Source organism: Leptodactylus fuscus, chromosome 10 (assembly GCF_031893055.1).
Source record: "Leptodactylus fuscus isolate aLepFus1 chromosome 10, aLepFus1.hap2, whole genome shotgun sequence".
In the NCBI taxonomy this organism is placed as follows: Eukaryota; Metazoa; Chordata; class Amphibia; order Anura; family Leptodactylidae; genus Leptodactylus; species Leptodactylus fuscus.
Window position 1 is genome coordinate 6,935,433 of NC_134274.1, and position 20,600 is coordinate 6,956,032.

A 20,600-nucleotide genomic window follows, 5' to 3' on the forward strand; every position below is an offset into this window, starting at 1 on the left:
GAAGTGAAAAAAGTCTAGAACACAAAAAATTCCTTGCAAATGTTTCTTCCAAAAAAGTCTCAGTAAGAGTAATTATAGGGGTGGGTAACCACGGGGCGGGGGATGGTCTGTGGCGCTACAGGCGGGGCTGGTCATGGTGACCGAAAAACAGGATGGAAAATACATACAGAAGAACTATAAAAATAGAAAAATATATATAAAATAATCGCAGAAAGGACCCCGGATGTGAGGCCGCGCTGATGTGACCGGGACATTCACGTTAGGCCAAATTCACACAAGCGGCTGTGATAAACTGATAATTTGGTCACTTTTTGACGCCCGTTTTATATTAAATCTCTTTCTGTTTGTTCACTTTTGACGTCTGAGAGAATTATCATTCAATGTGCCACATATTTTTTAAGCCCTTCCCGCCGATGGCATTTTTTGATTTTCGTTTTTGACTCCCCTCCTTCTAAACCCCATAACTTTTTTTATTTCTCCCCTCCCAGAGCCATACGAGGTCTTAATCTTTGTGTGACAAATTTTTCTTCATGATGCCGCCATTAATTATTCTATATAATGTACTGGGAAGCTGGAAATAATTCAGAATGGGGTGGATTTGAAGAAAAAAAGCATTTCTGTGACTTTCTTACGGGCTTCGGTTTTACAGCGTTCACTGTGCAGCCAAAATGACATGTCCCCTGGATTCTGTGTTTCGGTACGATTCCAGGGATACCAAATTTATATGGTTTTATTTACATTTTGACCCCATTTCCACAAAGTGGGGTCTTAGGCTTTGGTTTCCTTGTGGATGTGGAGTCAGCCACCAGCGCTCCATTCACCTGTCTGTGGCTGGCAGGACTATATAATCTCCAGCAGCCTCATACAAGTGAATTGAGCATTGGTTACACTGACTTTGCCTCCACAAGAAGGCTTTAGGGGGGTCCTTCATACTCCTGATAGTTGGGGGACCAGCAGTCAGACCCCCAGTGATTGGACACTTGTCCCCTCTCCACAGCACATAATGGGGATGGCGCTCAGTGGGCATCTTTCCAAATTGAAGTGATAACTCTGCAACTTTCCCATCTATCCGTACCTCTGCTTGCTGTCACTGATTGCTTGAGCCTTAATTATTAACCCATCCACTGCCAGCTAACGCTCGGCTCACACTAGTGCTGCATTTCCATTGTCGGGGTCCCCCATAATGACCACATGAGGAGCCTGGGGAATCCCACTGACTATAAATAGGGGGGTCCTGTTGATTTTGCCCCAACTCTGTAATGGAGAACAATATGGCTGGCTCACTATGTAACATGTTAATCATACACTAACACTGTGACACTGTGACAAAGCTTCAGCTGTGGCCATGACCAGGATTTCCATTCACTGGCAGGAAGCCGAAATCTTAATTTGGAGAATCTGAACATTGTGTGTTACCAAAGTTTTACTGAGTATTGGAGGCCCCGGTGATGTTGTGGGGAGGCTGGAGGGCTACACTGCTGCCCCCCCACACAATAATACCCCTGCCTGTCCCCAGCTGTTGTCCCCTCCCCCCCCCCTACAGCAGAGGAGCAGCCACAACAATGCACCGCACCTCTCTTATGTTACAGGGACTCCTAGACATGAAGCTATACTGGATATTCATCGATTCTCTTAGGATACATTGTGGGATTGCTCAGAGTCCCTGCTGCACCCAAAGAAATGGTCCAAAATTACTTTTTTTTGGTCTTTATTATATGAAGAGATCCTATAACTGAGAGCTTCCCCCCTAAGGCTCCATCCACATGGCTGGGACATAAGAAGTTGTTCATTAAAGCCACCAAACTATAGGGTCCGGTATATTTGTTGCCTCACTGGGGGGTCCCACACTGATCAGGAGAATGGGGGAGGGGGTCTAAGAGCAAAATCTTAGCAAAGCATCATTGTCTGGTCTGAAGGACTCGCCCCCCCCCCCCCCCCCCCCCCCGGCTCCCAGCACTGGGAATACCCTGTGTGTATCGCGATGGACTCATGACAGACCTGTAATAGCAATGTCTAGTTAAAGGGGCGGTGATGTTATGTGTGTATACAGTATATTGACACTGCAATGTAATTTTCCAGACAAATTGCTAGTATTGACTTCTAGATCAGAAAATCTTAGCTTGAAACTGCTTAGACCAAGTGTCAGCCACCATCGGCCCCCCCAGCTGCTGTGAGACTACAACTCCCAGCATGCATTGGCCGCTTTCATGACCGTTTCACCAAGTGCAGAGTAAGTGTGCATGCTGGGAGTTGTAGTTTGGCCACAGCCGGAGTGCTGATCATTGGCTTGGTGGGTTCAGGCCATCGATGTCTCATCTGTAAGGCTGTCACTGTCGTGGCGCTTGCTTATCCTTCATCTGTCTGTGTGGTTGATCCTAATACTGCAGCTCGTTCCTGCCTGTGACTCCCCCATCTCTGTGACCCCCCCACTTGATGTCCTATTACATGATGAGGCCGTGTATTAAGGGAGTCAAACAAACAAACACTGGTCTGTAACAAACCCTAAGAAAGTTTAGCCCTAACCCCGGCTACTTTGAGCACAGTGTGAACTATGTGTTGAAAAATGTTGGCTTGTCTAATTGCAGAACTGCGGTCCATGTTTTATGAATGAGGTCCCCGAATTCCCCCCGCTCCGATTTCAGGCCCAGCTGTTGAGCTCTATACATGGGGTAGAGGATGGCGACAGCTGCCCGCTAACACGCCCTGTCTGGGTCCTGTATAGATGGCTATATCTATGTGTGAGGCATGATGGGAGTTATACTTATCTGGGTGAGCGGCCACATGGACCTCGCCGGTGACTGTATACATATCCAGACACTACAATCCCAGCAGTGGCCAAATATAGCATTGGGGTAAATGGGTTTAACCCTTTGCAACCTAATTTGACATCTTGTATCTTGAAAACCTGCAGCGGTTGCGCACACATGAGGATTGTCTAAGTGCATTTCCACATTTGGAGTGTTTTTATTTGTAATGTGCAAATATCTCCTAAGGTTAGGCCCGGACTAATATATGGACCAGTCATTCCTCCTGTCCCCCTCCTCACACATGCATGCTGGGGTGTGTACCTTTCCAGAAGTCTCTGTCAAAGTGGAAAATAAGACTCTTGTGGGTGCTGGAAGCCTACAGGGGGGTGGTAAAGGGGTCAGAGAAAATTGAGGGGTGTTGAAGTGGTTCAGGGGGGTGATGGCTGACACGACAGCGATTATTTTGTTCTTGTTTATGTTTATTTGATTGTATACAATAAAATCTTTATCGTGTGTCGCTGTGAACAAAGTAGTTGTATTAAGTTTTTGTTAAACAATGAGATTTGTGCAATCCTGTGTGGATGGCTACCAAGAATTTTGGCTACCAAAGCTAATCCTGCAGTAGTCCCCTGGCTTGTGGTTGATTGTTTGCTAGCAGTCCCATTGTTGTATTTGTGTGAATGTGGACTTAGTTCTGTGGCTGCTAACTGCAAAGACAAATCATTAGCGTGTTACTAAATGCGGTGACTTCTGGATATTTGTGAGTAAATTTGAGCCTCATATGAAGAAACTTGTTCCAAACCCTCAGATTCACCTTCACGTGACATTAATTCTAAGATATAAATGTTTGGTTTTTTACTTGGAATAAAACTTTTTCTAAATCTAAATGTCTAGAGTTGTGTTTTCTTGTTCTCCTAAGCAAAGTCTCATTTCCAAGGTAAGGTTGAGCTGAAACAGGATAAGATAAGATTTGTGTGGCTTCTGGAATTAAAGAAAAGATTCTGCTTAAGATGTGGAAAATATTGTAAATTTAGTTTTTAAGGAGGGGGGGGGGGGCTAAAAACTGACTGTGAAAGTGGGCAGTAGAGTAAATAAGTTTGTGAACCTCTGATGGGGTTTGTTGAAATCCAACAGTCTGATCCTCCCATTGAGAGATCTGTCAGACACTTGAGAGAGTTGGCAAACTTGGTGGGTTTAATGAAGTTTGGGTTTAGTAGGACAGAGTAGCCCCCATTTAACCCTTTGTTGATCCGATACGGGGAGGTTTATTATTTTTTCTTTATCAAGTTTGCAACTTTTTGGGCTAAATTGTCTAAACTAAACCAATGTTCTTTCAGGTCAGGACATGCTGGGGTGTGGAAGAGTGGCCTTAATAATGCTGGAAATGTAGTGTAGCTCTATGGCTTCACTCCAGGTGTATGGGCCAGCAGGGGATGCACCTCATTTATGATCAAATGTGCCCTGTCATAAAAGAGTGCACCCTCTGATAAAGCTGGGGAGAAGATGATGGGTATTGAAGATGGCACTTTTCCCCTAAGGCCGGTCTTACATGAGTGTAGTTTAAGTCTGCAATTGAGGGTTTTCTATTGTGGCCCATTTGTGGACACATTATACTGAATGTGGCCTCTTACACCACTGGATATTTTATCTGTGGTGTGCTGGGCTGCACTTTTTCGAACATGTCCATAATGGCCACAATTCACGGCACTGCATGGACTCGCCCATAGAACTCTATGGGTGAGTGTGGCAGGTCATGGACATCTGTGGAGTGTAAGAGCATTATGGTTGTGTCCGAGCGGCCTAAGTGTTGTGTTTTGGTATCCAGTGCAACTGGACATAAGGGGGGGGGGACACTGTGGACATAGAGGAACGGTGTGATAAGGGGGGGTTCTCTTTTAACCTATCCAATCTTAGGCTGCATTCACACTGAGTAACGCTGGCGTTTTTTGTGCTTATTTTGGCACGTAGCGCCGCTCAAATGCAGCGTTTACGCGGTGCTATGTGCCAAAATAAGCACAAAAAATGCTAGCATTACTCAGTGTGAATGCAGCCTTAATCCTTACCCTGAAGTTCCCCGACCCCTGGATGACACACTTAGACCACACACAATCCTTAGTTTGTATTTAGTTTATAATAAAATAAAAATTAACAAAATGTTGTGGGGAGTGGGGGCTGCAGAGCATCTCATCTGCCCTAGACAGTCCAGGCTGCTGCAGAGCATCTCTTGATCCCAGAACAGAACCCCTGACCTGTATTGGGACTGTTCACTTGTCATTTTGGGGAGTCCAGCGTGTCTGCTTGTCCTTGACAAGATGGGGCTTGGAGATAGCTGATCAGGAGATGGCGGTGGGGTCTGGAGGCGGCCATGATTGATTCTATTTACTCTTCTTCTTCTTGTCTTTCTTCTTCTTTATTAAAAGCTTCTGTTTCTTCTGGAAGACCTTCTGGTTTTTCTTGAACTTTAGACGTTTCTGCTCCTTTGTTTTTGGGCTGGCCTGGCCTGGGGAGGGTTTCTGGCCTGGTTTCTTTGGAGGTGTTTTCTGTCCCGGTTTTGCTGGAGGGGTCTTTTGCGCTTTCTTCTTCTGTTCTGGGGTTGCAGGTTTGGGGATCGCTTCCTTCTGGCCTCCTTCTTTCTTCTTGGGGGTTTTGTCTTCAGTCTGGTCAGCAGTGGATTCTTCTGCACCTTTAATAAGGGGAATAAAGAGAACAGGTCATCATCCAAAATGTAGAAAAGCAGAGACTATAGTGAGGCCTAGTAAAGGTGGGTGAGGGGTTTGTGGAGACATTGTGTTACGACTTGTGATTAGTAACACCAGAGGACTGACAGACAGGTTTGTGTGCAGGAAAGTGTAACAGAGAAGCCCCTGAGACGCCACATTTATGATCCTTCCTGCTGGTTTACATCTGATACAAGGTGGGGTTGATTTTTGTGCAGGTGCATGACCATAAGTGAGATGTGATGTCTCCTCTGCAGGTAGAGGGGAGATGAAGACTGACAGTGGTGTTCACAGATATGACCTATTGTTTGTTGCATGGTAGGGGGTGTTTTATTAATAGGAGACATCATGAGGAATAAAGTGTGTGGTGGGTAATGGAGTGTGGAGACCCCCACCATTCAATCACATATACAGGGGCCCCAAGTCTATGAATTTGGGAATGGGAAGGTCAGAGATATCAGGTGCTGTTCTTGGCTTGTAAATGGCTGTATTAGAGATATAAGGGCTGTATTGTGCATGTGTGACCAGGTTTTGATTCCAAAACAAAAGGGGGGTGGACTTTTAATCTCTATTGTTGTAGTTGGGGTGGGGCTGTGGTAGTCAGACTGCCATCTCTGACCTTGTGTTTGTGTGCTGGTCTCTGACTAGGATTAGAAAGCAACTTATTGTAGACTAAAGTATAGTGTAATGTGTGAGTGCCTAGAGTCCCTGCTCACCAAGCTGCCCTAGATCTGTGCATTGGGTCTGGGCAGCTGTGTGAGCAGGACGTGATGTGGCCAGGGAAGAAATTAATGAAACAGATTCTGCAAGCTGTGATGTGACATGATTTGTGTATGTGTGATACAAGCAGGGGGGGACACTCACCTTCTTTAGCAGATGGGACTGTATTTGCAAACTTGCGAAACTTGGCAACGAAGAAGCCGTCCATGTTGTGAGTATGGGGGTAAAATCTGCGCGTCAGACGTAGAGACTGGTGGAAGCGTCGCTCCTTGTATCTGTGGAGAGAGTTAGGACAAATGATAGGTTAGGCTTTTTGATAAATCTGTTATTCGCATGTGTTTTTTTACGCTAATTTGTGGAAACTGCTGAGGTGTGTGACGGGGAGGGATTGTGTGGAGTCTGGGGTATAAGGGCTAGCTGTGGTAGTGCTGGCTGCAGTAAAGCCTCCTGCTCAGGGGTGACGGCCATGTATTGCTGTGTGTTATGGAGGAGATTTCACCTCCTCTGGCACATGTGCTTTACATACATGAATGTAGTGCACTGTGTTTGGTTGATGGCGGTCTATGTGTGTGTGCCTGAGGATGTGAAAGGTTCTCTTTAAGGGGATGATGTAGTTGGTGTCTGTTTCTATACAGGGGGCTCCTGGCTGCTCCATGTTGGCTCCTCACCTGACAAATCCTTCTTTTCCAAAGTCCAGACCTGTTGGTACGAGTTTGACGTTTCTCTTCTTCAGGGCGTAATCCACCACACATTCATTCTCTTCCACCTGAAGATACAAAGCAGGGACGGTGAGATCTAAGGCTGTCTCTATGTAGCAGGTCTGCAAGTCTGTGGCTTTGTGCGTCCTCCATCTTGTTTGTGTCATGTGACCCACATGCGTGGTGAGTCTTTGTTTTTATATTGTTTTTGCTGCTCATGTGTTAGTCATGAGTTAATGAGGCAATTTCCTGAGAAGTATAAATGTAGAGGTGGCCAATGGGGAAGCATTTCCAGTGCAGGGGGCATTTCCATGTGCAGCGTCTATCTAAGTGCAGCGTTAGCCAAGTGCACTTATAACATGGCACTTAGACAGGGCACAACGACAGCCCACCGCACTATACCCAACTCTCTCCAGGTAAGACTTCACATACAACTCCAATCTATTCATGTCCACAAACTCTCTTTCATTTCACCACACTCTATCCTATCTCTTTCACAACCACATGTAACACACAACACTCCCCTACCATCTAAGTCTATTTGGCTCCAGCCTAGGACTTCACTACTAACCCACATCCACCTCCACGTAAGGCAACATCATACAAACAGTCAGATAACATTGTTAGCCCATTACACCTCACCTACATACAACACTCACCACACTTCCACACTTCATATCTGATAGTCACAAGTCATTGTCTTCATCAGTCACCAGTGGAGCCCACCATTCATACACAACTCATCAAAGCTCACAAAGTCACCAAACACTTCCTCACTGTGGTCAGGGGATCTTCACAAACATTAACTATCTGGACCTACAATCCTCACTACATCATGGCTGCCATCCTCACCAGTCAAACAACATCTAAACTTTCACCATTTGTGGTCATAACCACTCACAATCTATCAAGACAACACACTAAGGCTGCATTCACACTGAGTATAGGCTGAGCTGATCCTGGACATCAACACATTTGGAATCAGTGGAGACAAAGCAGATCCCATTCATTTCAATGAGAGCCAGCATACGTGCGCTCCCCATTGAAAGGAATGGGATCTGCTTTGCACACACTGATTTCAAATGTATTTATGTCCAGGATCAGCTCAGCGTATACTCAGTGTGAACGCAGCCCAACACCTCTAAGATCTGCAGAATCTTAAAGCACTTACAACTCAAAACAGGTTTCACTTTCACTTCTCTACAAATCTCCATCACATTATATTCATGGCAATAACCTCAAACTCTTCGAACAATCACAAACATCTTTGACTCCTACTAAGCACTCCATTTCCACAAGTCTTCTCTTCTCCACCTCCCAGACCCATCACCTTCTTAGTCTCACAGCAGCACAATCTTCACCAGACACCTACACCATGACACACGTATTAACAGAGACCTACTAGTCACATCCAAGTCTCCTCTTTATCCCTCAATCTCACCAGCACTCACTAGAATAAAACCATTACAAGTGGCCTGGATGCCGCCACTCATCCTCCACCCCAAAAACAAGCCCAGCTCACACCATAGATGAATTTTCGCCAGCAGTGCACAAGGTCCACACAACATGTATGGAGAAGACTCACTCACACCTAGAGATTCCTCCACTACAAGTTTAGTCTAAACTCAGCACAAGACTCAGCCAATTCCATCTCTTCTCTCCTGTGACCCTGAAAGCCGCAGACACGTCTCACTCCTGACTCTCTCCAAAGCTGCAGAAACCATTCACAAATCCTCATGCACAAGTCCAGCTCCCTGATCTCCACCGCACAATTACTAAGACCCTTCCCAATCCCCAGATTACTCTGAGCGCCTCACCTAGCACAGCTAACCCAATGGGCCACTCACCAGCCTGTGACACTATGGCCCATCAATCACCTCACCCTCACAGACTTATCGGATTCTTCTCTCATCTCTCAGACCGCACCTTCACTAAAGCCTTCATGTCTCCCCCTCACCATTGCAGTTACTTGGAGCTCAGTCTTAGGCCCCATTGGACAAACCGTCACCAGATCGCACCTCCAATAACACAACAACTTTATGCTGCTGACAACACCAAACTACTGACCTCACCCCATAACATCAGCCCTGTAATGATACAAAACAAACACCAGTGACTGTCTCGTGTGCCATGTCTTATCTGAAGCCATCAGTCTAGACAGAAAAGCAAGGCCTCCAGTCTGCAGAAATCACTACTCATTCAATAAAAACTTATCCCCCTCATGTCTGTCTATGGGCCAACCTGTGCTCTCCATACACTCCATGATCTAAGGCCTCAATCACATCTGCATCAATAAGCCCTTCACAAGAGTCCACATACAACCCCCCCCCCCCCCATGAACACACTACCAAACACTATTGCAAATGGTTTACAGCAGGGGTGGCCAATGCCTCAATCAGGATCTTCCAATCAATCACAGGCTGCAGCCAGGGATCCCCGGTGTCTGCTTGTTCACAGCACAGGCTGAGAGTCATCTTCCAACACTGCCTGCCATTGTCCAGAGATGACTCTCAGCCTGCACTCTGAACAAGCAGACAGTGGAGATCCCTGGGCAGCCACAGAACACCGCCGTCTCCTGCTCTAACACTCTGCCCAGCCCCAACAACAACAAGTGGCTAGTAGATCTTTAGCCTTGGTCACTTTATAAAGTATCTCACATGCTGAAAAAGTGTGCACACCCCTGGTGTACAGTAAAAGCACATGGACCCCATAGACTATATTGGGAACCATGTGCTTGCCACTAAATTTGCACAGGGAACATGCAGACAGCACACAAACACCATTATTGTCTATAGTGTCCATGTGCTTTCCCTGCACTCCGCTTGCCAAATACATTCAGTAGTCCATTCAGAGGTGTCCCCATGTAAACTCTCCAAACAGATTACCAAACACTGATGTGAATCAAGAGCAGCACTTACACCTCCCCCCCCCCCACTGCCATATACAAGACTTCTCCAGACTTGCACCCCCTTCTCAGGAACACTCGATCCCAGACAATCAATTCAACTCTAAATTTCAACAGCCTCAAAAACAAACCAACTAAAAACACATCTTATCTTATCAATCAATCAATCAGATAAACCCATCAGAATTCAAGATGTCAAGACTTCCAGTTAGTTACAATGCCTAACACCTTCTCTGTCCATGCTTTACCCCACAGGATGTGATATCTTACAAGACAGTAACGTCACAGCTCCAGGAACCGTCCGCACAATAAAGGACACGACCGGCAACAGCCTTATAGAAGTGTAAAGAACATCAGCTATCAAATAAAAAGCCGGACCCCTGTATGAGCAATGCTACCACCAATGCCGCCCCTACTACCTCCTGTGATACCCCCTCCACCTCATAGATTGTAAGCTCTTGTGAGCAGGGCCCTCAGTCCCATTGTGTCAAGTGACTATTTCTTTGTAATGTATTTTTGGCATGTACCTGAAGCAAATAAATTATAAAGTACTGCAGGATAGATTGACACGATATGAATAAAGTTGATTATATACAAAATAAAATCAAAATGCACAAAAAATAAGTTTCAAAAACCATCTCCAAGTTAAAGGGACATTAACCCTTTCACTACCAGGCACATAGCTAGACGTGCTCCCAAGGGGCCACTTCAGTAGCCAAGGACGTAGTTACTTCGTCCTCCCTACTAATGCCAAGATCTCTAGACTGCATCAACATATCTTGATGCTTTAAAATGCATTTTAAAGAAGAACAACTCTTCTTTAAAATTATACAAGGAACTTGATGATTGAACTTACAGTTTTGGAGCGATTCACTAGTGATCTCAACTGCAAATCTCAATTCCCAACAGCATTTCAACAGGGAATCAATAAAAAAATTCGACATTCAATCATCAACTTCATTTTAAAGATGAAATTCTCCTCTTTCAAATGCAATTGAAAGCATAAAGATATATTGATGCCGTCGAGATATAGAGCTCTGAAGTGTCCCCCACCCTGTCTAAGCAAGCAATTTACAAGCGGTTACAGAAATGGTAGAGGGGCACAAGCAGCCCAGCACACAGACAGAGAAACAATCTGACTCTGTATATAACTTGTATGTGACACCAGGAGGGGGGTGGCAGGGCATCTTCTGTCCCTATTAACCCTTCTCCTGCCAATCAGAGCGTATACTATACATTTGTCTCTGATTGTCACATACAGTTATAATGTAATTCCCCCCTGAGCTTTACTAGTGGAGTATTCTTATGTTATACCTCCTGAACATAACCAGGAAGTTTATTGGCGCTGTGACCCAGACGTTTACCATTGTCCAGGTCGCAGCGTCAAAAAAAAAAAAAAAAAAAAAAAAGGCGCACCAAACACTTACACAACATATACATAAAGTCGCACATAAAGTTTACATTTCACCCAATCCCTGTCCGGTCTATACCTGAGCTTTCCACAGTAAAATACGTCTCTAGTGATGTCCGTTACACACAAAAATAATAGTAATAACGATTATCACTAGAGATGAACGTATAGATTGCTGAAATTTTTATAGGGGGATGGAAAATAACATTTTTATGTAAAGTCCTATTTAATTTGCATGCACAAAATGGGATGGCGCATTTCTGCGAGTTTGGCGATTCTTTAACACCCGCCCCTGTAAATGTATACATGTGTGGTGTGTATGAACTCCTCACATCTTGCAGTTTTATGGACAGTACATTATGTTTGCAGGCAGGGTTGCACTTTAGTGCCAATTTTGATTTTTTTGGTGCAAGTTTTGCTAGCAATCTCTGTTTGCTGCAAAGTTGCATGAAGGTGGTTGTATACATGAACTATTAAATTGTGTTTTTATATACGGTATGCTGTGTACTCTGATAAGTTAGATTTTGGTATCACAGTCACAGTTTGGTAGGTGCAGTATAGCTTTTTAACATATTACTGAATAACAGCAAAATCCTGCCTGTCTTCTGTGTTCGTGTTTTTGGGAGTCCGAGTTCTTGTTGTAGTTGATGTTTGCGGTACATATAGTATATATACACATTGTATACACCATAAGCTATTAGCTTAAATGTCTTTTGTATACGAATGTGAGATGAACATGAGTTTTAGGTGCAAATATGTGTTTTAGCTTATTTTTTCGAAAAACATATTGTGTTCGTCCCAAAGTTGAATGAAGGTGGATGTGGCTATCGATGACCCATTAAGACATTTGTAATCTTCAGGTTGTCTACTTTAAAAAACTATATAGGGTTTAGGGGTTCACTTACTTTTCATGGTGTGTAATCCCTACATTTTATAGGATGATACTTTTTGAACATTTCCAGCTTCAAAGCACATTTTTGGTCCTTCCAGTTCGAGCTAGTTTTGGGACACATATGCATGCAGGTGCAGACTATAGTGATATGTACAAACACTGCACATGTTGAACTCTTATTTTTAGGAGGTTTGATGCATTAAATTTTTTGTTGGGTTTCTGCTTTTAACGACTAATATACATTTATTTGCATTTTTGCTAAAAACATTCACTTTAAATCAAAATTGCCTGAAGGTGCCTGTTCGTATACAGTACCAAGTGGCATTCTGACAATGCTGCAGGTGTGTACTTTAAGAAAATATATAGGTATGGGGGGGGGGGGGGGGGTTGAATGCTTTTTTAATGTCGCAACTCAGGTTTGATTTATCCATAAACTGTGAACATTGCTCCGGCTACTGGAGGTGCAAAATTTACAGAGACCCTTGGCGGCGAAAAGGTTAATCCTATCAGAGAATTCTCGATTACTCCCTGTTATCAGCTGGTCGAATAGAAAAGAAGATGTGTTCTCCTATAGCAGGGGTAGGGAACGTCCGGCTCTCCAGCTGTTGCAAAACTACAACTCCCAGCATGCGTACTGGCTCTGCTGTTCTGGGAACTCCCATGGAAGTGAATGGAGCATGCTGGGAGTTGTAGTTTCACAGCAGCTGGAGAGCCGAAGGTTCCCTATCCCTGTCCTATAGACCAAGTAACTGAAACCCACAGGTTAGGGGACAGTCCCAGCACACAGATAGACAGACAGGAGGACAGACAATGAAAGCCGACAAGTCAGAGCAATACTTACAGTGATAGAGCAAGTACAATAGACCAGGAATCCTCCAGTGGGTGACTGAGCATCTAGAGAGTCGATGGCGCTCAGGATCAGCTCCTTCTGCATGTGGGCACACCTCTGGATGTCCTTTATGTCCTGCAGACACATGACAAATACATACGCTGCTATATACTGTATCAGCACACAACCAGGTAAGACATCTATACCTATACACACTCATAGATTTCGCCCTCTCCACCGAGTCACCCACCTTGTTAGTCTTCACAGCTGGATCTTTGCTGATGATGCCGGTTCCGCTGCATGGAGCATCCAGGAGCACCCGGTCAAATCCACCAAGGACCTGGGAAGAGGGTTAGGAGATACTTCAGTGGATTCTGGGAGATATACACTGACTCCCTATGCTTTACAATACGTCATCAATATAAAGCAATACATCATCAATATAACTATTGGGGAGGGGGGATCTGATGCCTGAGACCCCCACCAATCAGCTGCTGATGTGACACTCTTCTGCTTTACATGACAGGGATGTTTGTTTGCAGCTCAGTCCTTTACAAGTAAATGGGCTGAGCTGCAATACCAAGCTTCGCCACAAGACAATGCATGGCACAATTCTGGGTCTTCAGTAAAGAGGTTTGCAATGCAAACCCAGACACTGCAGCCTCCGCAAACAAACAACTGACTAATGTGGGGGCTTCCAGATGCCAATCAGCAATATTCTACTTAAAAAATAAAACCAAGATAAGAGCACAAGTACTAAAGGAGAGCAGCTGCCAAGGAATTTAGTCACTAACTCTGCTCAGCAGGGGGAAGGAGCACAGTGATCCCAGACTAAAGGACACATGCTGCAGGTTATGATAGTGTGCCATGCACCATAAAATTCAGTCTGCCCATTTTCGGCTCAGGGGTCAGGCCGTGCCCGGCCATTTGGGACAATTGATGGTGAGACCTGACGTCATCAGCCTAGAAGCAGCTACGCACCTTGGAGAGCTGTCGGCCGTCATAATTGCAGATGATACAGTTTGTGACCCCCAGTCGGTGCAGATTGCCCACCACGCTGCGGAGACGATCGGCATTCATGTCATTGGCCACCACCGTCCCCGTGTTCTTCATCAGCTGGGCTGTGGATACGCAAATACAGTCAGACACAAGAAGAAGGGGACTCCAAAAAAGAAAAATTAGACATCAGTGACAGCCTCCATACTCACCCATATAGCTGGTCTTCCCACCAGGGGCGCAGCACATGTCCAAAACTCGCTCATTTTCTTGAGGAGCTAAAGCAATGACTGGTAAGAAACTGGACGCTCCTTGCAGCATGTAATGTCCGGCCAGGTACTCAGGAGTAGCGCCTGCAAAGAGAAGATACATCACCCATATACCCCAGAGCAGGGCAAAGACAGGCTGTGACATACCAACGCTCCACAAACTTACCAATGGGCACCGAGGAATCGTAAATAACCAGACCCGTCTTAGACCATTTGCCCAGCGGATCCAAATTGACTCCACGGTTGATAAGAGCCTGAAGAGAAGAGGAAGGAGGAGATGAGCAAATACAAGAAGTGACAGAGATCTGAGAGGTGAAAGAGCCAGGACCCCAAAATATGTAACACCAATAAGGATCGTATACCTGCGCCAGGTCACGCCTTCGGGTCTTTAATGTGTTGGTTCGGATGGTTATTGGACGCTGAACCTCGCAGGACTCCAGGAAGTCGACCAACTACAGAGACAAAGAAGCGAGGAGACTGTCAGCCATCACCTTGTACGTTACATCTGCTTCCAGAGATAGAAATATTCCGGCCTATTCTCACCTCGGACACAGGGAACAGGTCACTGAGCATCTCAATCATGAAGTTACCATAACTGTAGTAGGTGGCGAGATCCCGGAGGAGGACGCTGATGTATTCCTGCCTTGAGTGTTCTCCTCCGCGTTTGGCAAAGTCTTGGAGAATCCCGACAATATCCTTAATCCGTTCTTGGACACTGTTGAGGTCCAGGGGTCCGGAGACTGCGCAGTGATGTAAGGAAGGAGACACGGCAAACATTGCGTACAGGCCGACATGTATGAGGTCGGGGGATCGGCACTGGATTTGGGAGAACACACACTTCTAAACAAAACTCCCCTATGCAAGTAACTACCCCTATTCACATTAATAAGAAACCCTCCAGTAACAGCGACACCCCAGGACAGCACAAACAAGGATACGCTGGTTCTCCATCTCCTCAGCGGTCGGCAGGATGAAATGTTCATCGGTGTCCATATTGAGCTGAATGTCATCGTCCGCTTTCTCCTTCTCTCTACATTAAGTGAGACTTTGTTACACATTTTAGGGGAGAGATATTAGAATGTCTTTAAGGAGAGGAAACAAAGTAGCAGACAATGCGGGAGCGCCTCACACAGGCAACAGAGGGGAGCGAGCAGAGGAACGTGAAGGGAGTCAGTGGTGACATAAGGTGTGCAATATAAGAAAATGCACAGCGCACCATAATGGAGGAGGCAGCAGAGAAAGAAAGACAAGAACCATCCCTATAGAGCAGGAGGCCCAGAAGGAAGGCCAGGGACATCAATATGGAGGAGGCAGGAGAGTAGGAAGGGCAGGGCCATCCATATAGAGCAGGAGGCCCAGGAGCATAAATATGGAGGAGGCAGCAGAGAAGGAAAGGCAAGAACCATCCCTATACAGCAGAAGGCCCAGAAGGAAGGGCAGGAACATCAATATGGAGTAGGCAGAACAGTAGGAACGGCAGGGGCATCCCTATAGAGCAGGAGGCAGCAGAGAAGCAAGGCTAGGGCCATCAGTACAGAGCAGGAGGCCAAGGAACATCACTATGGAGGAGGGAGAAGGGTAGGAAGGACAGGGCCATCACTACAGAGCAGGCAGCAGAGATTATTACTATGGAGAAGTTTCACTATTTTCACCTTTTACTCTTTTTCTTCTGTTTTTCTGCAGCTTTCTCAATTGGGAGAAGCTAAAACAAGAAAACAATTGGGAATGAGAAAAAAAATACATAAAAAAAATAACATTAACAAGAGTAAAGTGAACAGAGACAGGGACAATGCTGAGACACCTACATCATTATCACCAGCATCATCATCATCCTCCTCAGAGGAAGCGCCATAGTCATCCTGCAGATCATCACTATCTGAAAGCTCCAGCTCTTTAGTGGGTTCATCATCCTCATCATCATCTTCCTCCTCCTCTTCTATATCATCGTCGTCGTCGTCGTCGTCATCATCATCATCATCTTCCTCACCACCACCACCTTTTCCTTTCAGATTTCCAACTTCCTCCTCTCCGCTTTCCACCTCTTGGTCACTGGGCTCTTCCTCCATCTCCTCATCTTCCTCCTCCTCCTTCTTTGCCCTCTTCACAGGTTTCAGCCACTCTGCGTTATCATCGCTGAACCCCGACAGCTTCTTCTTCTTCCCTTTCTGTTCGGCCTCCACATTACCTAAGGGACAATAAGAGGTCAATGGTGAGAACAAGAAGATACCACCGCCCCACATTACTCGGGAGGCGTCTCCTCTTCTTACCGTTCTGCTTGGGCTCCGCTCTGTTCGGCTTCGTTTTCTGTTCTTCCGCTTGTTTCCTTTTGGCCGCTCTGTTACAGGGATGAGACAGAAATAAGATTACAAAGATCTTTACTAAAAAACTCAGAAAATAAACTACCAGTTACACCCGTCTGGCTCCTCACCTCTTTCTGCCGCGGCTGGAGAGTCGCTTCACTTCGGAGTCTGTTAAAAAGGGATACAGCATACAGCAATTAGAGCTCAGATACAGGGATTAGAATATAGACAGATGATATTCAATAGGGAACCGTTTTGTGTGCACGCTGCCCCTGTGCAGATCTGTGTGTCTCTCCATGGTTAAGACTACAACAAGTAACCCCTTCCACCCCACACCTACTGATTTCTAGTACACACTTGGCAGCCTCACTACGCCGGACACTCACCGTCACTCAGGATCTTGCTCAGCTCATTTTCGGCGCCCGGCTGCTTTCTGGATTTCCGGCCGGGTCCCCGGGGCACTTTCCTAAGAGGGTCCAACTTCCTACCCATGATGCAATATGGCAGAGGTGTCCTCGATGACTGTACAAGGGCCAAAGATGAAGAAGCAGAAGACAAGAAAATATAAGTTCATATCAAGAAATTATGTTAAAGACATTCAATAAGTAGGCAGCAATATGTCGGGGAAAAAACAGCGAGGGCAGCTTATTTGTTTCTTACCCCATAAAGCAATGATTCAGCGCAGATCACGTGAGCCGCAAAAAAGAAAAAGGACCTTTCACGTCCTCAGAGATGCGCGCTATTATATACCGCTAGGAAGCCAACACTGCACTGAATGTAGAGCACTGGCGGCTTTCCCGGTGTGCACCCCGATGTTGGAGAGAGAAAAAGGGCCACACCTTACAGCCTAATGCCATCGAGGGCAATAACTGGACAAATCTATGTAAAGATATTGTCACGGCCCATCAATGGGGAAATATTGGTGCCAAAACCAATATCTACAGCACTGGGACACCCACCAGGAACTGATTTCTAGCGGGATGTAAGACCGCACATTGATGAGGACATGAATGGTCCTCTTTAAAGATCAGGACTCATGCCGGCCCTGTCCCCAGGAGCTCACAATCTAATCACCCCACAAATCTCAAACATAAAGGAGTTACATTGTAAGTTTTTGGAGTGGGAGGAAATGAAATAGAAGTAGAAAAACGCACTACTGTGGGCTCCGGCTTCCTAGTGGCCACTGTTCCAATAATGTGAACTGCATGGATAAGATGGCAATATCCCCCCCCCCCCACCATGCCAGATACGGTCATATCTTCTTTAAGGACTATTTTCGGACATTTCAGACGTCTCCACAGCAGATGTGAAGGTGGCCTAAGAAAGCCTGCTCGGCTGACTTCATACTTGTGGCCATTACAGAGACAGAGATTCGGAGCCATGACAGAGGTACATCGAGACTAGGGCTACATCACATTTGCTATTAAATAGAAGACCATTGGAGGTGACCAAACATAAAAACAGAGTCACCCACCTTGGGCTTCTTCAGGGTCACTAGAGACCATCAGGGACTGATAAGACCTGTGATGGGACCAGAGAGCTACGTGATTGATAATGCGACTCTCGCGTCACCACAACACAGATCTCAGCGGTCCCTGATGTCTTTATCAGCCCTGAAGAAGCCCATGAGAGAGTCTCCCAATTGCAATAGGCCTCCACTGATTAGACTCTGGGGGTCTGAAGCAACTCAACAGGATAACAGCGGGTCCAGTTCAGACGTTTTTGGCCAAAACTAAACTTCAGTCTCATTAATAAAGTCATAACCAAACTGATAGAACCAAAGCAAAAAAAAAAAAAAACACATCCCTTACCTGGATTGATGGTCTGCTTTACTTATTTATCAATTAATTGCCCAGCCAAACACCAGAGCCCGGCTTGGAAGGGGAACGTTCATGTTCTCACCAATGTGCACTGCTGGCTTTCTAAATATATATAGTAGGGCACATTGCTGAGGACATGAACGTTCCCCTTCCAAGCCGTGCTCTCCTGTTTGCTCAGCTTTCCCAGTATGTGTCCCAGGCTGCAGATATGGATGCCATTAATTTCAGCCCCAATACCTCACCACTGTCAGAAGGGCCAGCCTGCAAGCGCGGTGCCAGTGAAAGGACAGAGACCCCATAGACTATAATGGGGTCCGTGTGCTCGCCGTGAGATCTCCATAGAGATCATACGGACAGGAAATAGATCACAAGCTACGTTCCTGTCTGCATGATTTGTGCGGCCAGTGCGCGGCAAGCACACGGGCCCCATTATAGACTATGGGGTCCATGTGCTTTCACTGGCACAGCGCTTGCAGTTGCATTCGATATTCCGTTTGGGGGGGTTGCAGAGGGGATAAAAGCAATGGGGCCCCTGGAGCCAGGAAAGGCTGGAAAGTAGACCAGGACTATAAGGCGGGGGCTGTGCGGAGACACTGGGCACAATATGGCCGTGTCTGCGCTGCGATCTGCGGGGATTTGCTTTCCGTGACTCAGGGTTGCAGTGGCTTCATGGACACAATGTCACTTATTGGTGTAGTAGTCGCAGTATAGCGGTATGTGGTCGCAGTCCTGCCTCAGTGACACATGGGGGCCCTATTCCAGACTGCACGGGGGCCCTGAATCTCCCACACACCCCTCTGCCTCTCCATTCATCAATTCTAAGAGATCTGCTGAACTTAGAGAAAGCTAAATCAAGAATATAAAAGTTTAGTCAGCCATGTAGTATATAATCCAGCCCTGCAGATAGCACAGTGAGCCGGCATATACATCATGGCGTCGGATACAGCTTACACTATATTACATGCCCCGTACCTGAGAGCGCTGTCCTGCTCGTCGCTCCGGCTCCCTCACGTGTTGGACTAGAGTCGCCTAATGATGACATCAGAGTCCACGTTCCTTCGCTAGGACGACGCCTGATGATCACATGACCCAGGAAGCGCAACACGCGGGATGTTACTTTGGAATGTCCCTAATTAGGAACCGTACCTACGTCACTAACAGTTTGTACTCCAACAAAATGGCGGCTGGTAGCGGCAGGGCGACCTCTAGTGAGCGGATAGAAGGACCACACTGGGGACGTGTCGTCGATTAACCTCTCCTGTGCCGCATCGCTCTGTATAATTGGTCCCAATCTAATTGGCCAACCTGGTCGTAGCAATTTGGTCCCGACTCTAGGCTGTTGTACGTGTCAATGAGCTGCTGGAATCCGATGTAAGCGGATAATTTCTATATGTAGCAGAATTGCTTATACATTAGGCACAACTAGTGGTCACTTGAGGTAATGCATGCATTAATTAATATATAGATAGATTTTTTTTTTACTAAATTTTGGCTCTCATTTGCTCCCCTTTGAGCCTAGGCCGTATTAATCTGTAACAAATCCCTTCCCCCCTACTCATATCCTTCCAAATCCATCCATTGGTCACCACTGGCAAGTCCACGGTGACCGGTCCACTGCGTGGACCCAGGACTTAAAAACTGATGGTCTTTTCTTAGGACAGCTCACAGGTTTCATATCTGTGGAGTCGGACACAGCTATAGACCAGAACATTGAAGGAGCTGCAGGATTTTGGAGAGGTACAGTCCACACCGCGCTACCACACGTGACCACAGCAGCGTCCACATACTGACCACGGATGTTATCACTAGCACACCGCTACCGGACACTGATGCAGAGGAACAAATCCTGGACACTGGGACGAAGACCAAGCGCGTAATGTCAGTGTCAGGGGGGGAATCCCTGTAATGGCCTTTACGAATAATGACCAACAGCAGCACAAGACGAGGCCGAGCTCTGCCCCTGTGTGCGCTCAGGACAGGTGGAACTTGGAATTACTATTAATTCGGCACCATGACCCTCTATAAGAGGAAGGAGAAGCCACCTGCCCTTTTTATTCCCTCTCGTCCCTTTGTGGGTGAGGGGTTCTTAATGTGGGATCCTGGGGGCCAGTTCCCTACCTTCTCCCTTTCTGCAAGGCATGTGCCGGTCTCCTCCACTGCAGGGGGGCGCAGTTACTTGGGGGTCTCAAATGACCTTCACAAAACATAGACTGGACTTGCGAGGGTCGGAGGCGACTGCTTTGTCTACATTGTGTTAAGGGGGCCCTCCCTAGGGGTCTTCTTGCTACATCCCCAT

General features: G+C 46.2%; 1 protein-coding gene across 1 annotated transcript; it reads right to left on the reverse strand.

Moving 5' to 3' along the window:
* Positions 1-4,908: 4,908 nt before the first annotated feature.
* On the reverse strand, positions 4,909-19,322 carry NOP2 (NOP2 nucleolar protein). Its single transcript, XM_075287981.1, has 17 exons — positions 19,277-19,322; positions 16,871-17,006; positions 16,613-16,652; positions 16,452-16,519; positions 15,990-16,369; positions 15,837-15,886; positions 15,123-15,214; positions 14,728-14,924; positions 14,547-14,636; positions 14,351-14,438; positions 14,128-14,268; positions 13,901-14,040; positions 13,170-13,259; positions 12,932-13,054; positions 6,853-6,950; positions 6,329-6,459; positions 4,909-5,430 (listed from the first exon to the last, which is right to left on the reverse strand). The coding sequence occupies exons 2-17, from the start codon at positions 16,974-16,976 to the stop codon at positions 5,123-5,125; spliced, it is 2,142 nt and encodes a 713-aa protein (XP_075144082.1). The 5' UTR covers positions 16,977-17,006; positions 19,277-19,322; the 3' UTR covers positions 4,909-5,122.
* Between the last annotated feature and the right edge of the window lie 1,278 nt (positions 19,323-20,600).

What these genes read in the sequence shown, in the direction of transcription:
- NOP2 (XM_075287981.1), bottom strand. Translation starts at nt 16,976, where the DNA reads ATGGGTAGGAAGTTGGACCCTCTTAGGAAAGTGCCCCGGGGACCCGGC. An exon ending in GAAGGCGTGACCTGGCGCAG is followed by an intron (nt 14,439 to 14,546) that starts GTATACGATCCT and finishes TCTTCTCTTCAG; the next exon opens with GCTCTTATCAACCGTGGAGT. An exon ending in ACGGCCGACAGCTCTCCAAG is followed by an intron (nt 13,260 to 13,900) that starts GTGCGTAGCTGC and finishes CCCTCTTCCCAG; the next exon opens with GTCCTTGGTGGATTTGACCG.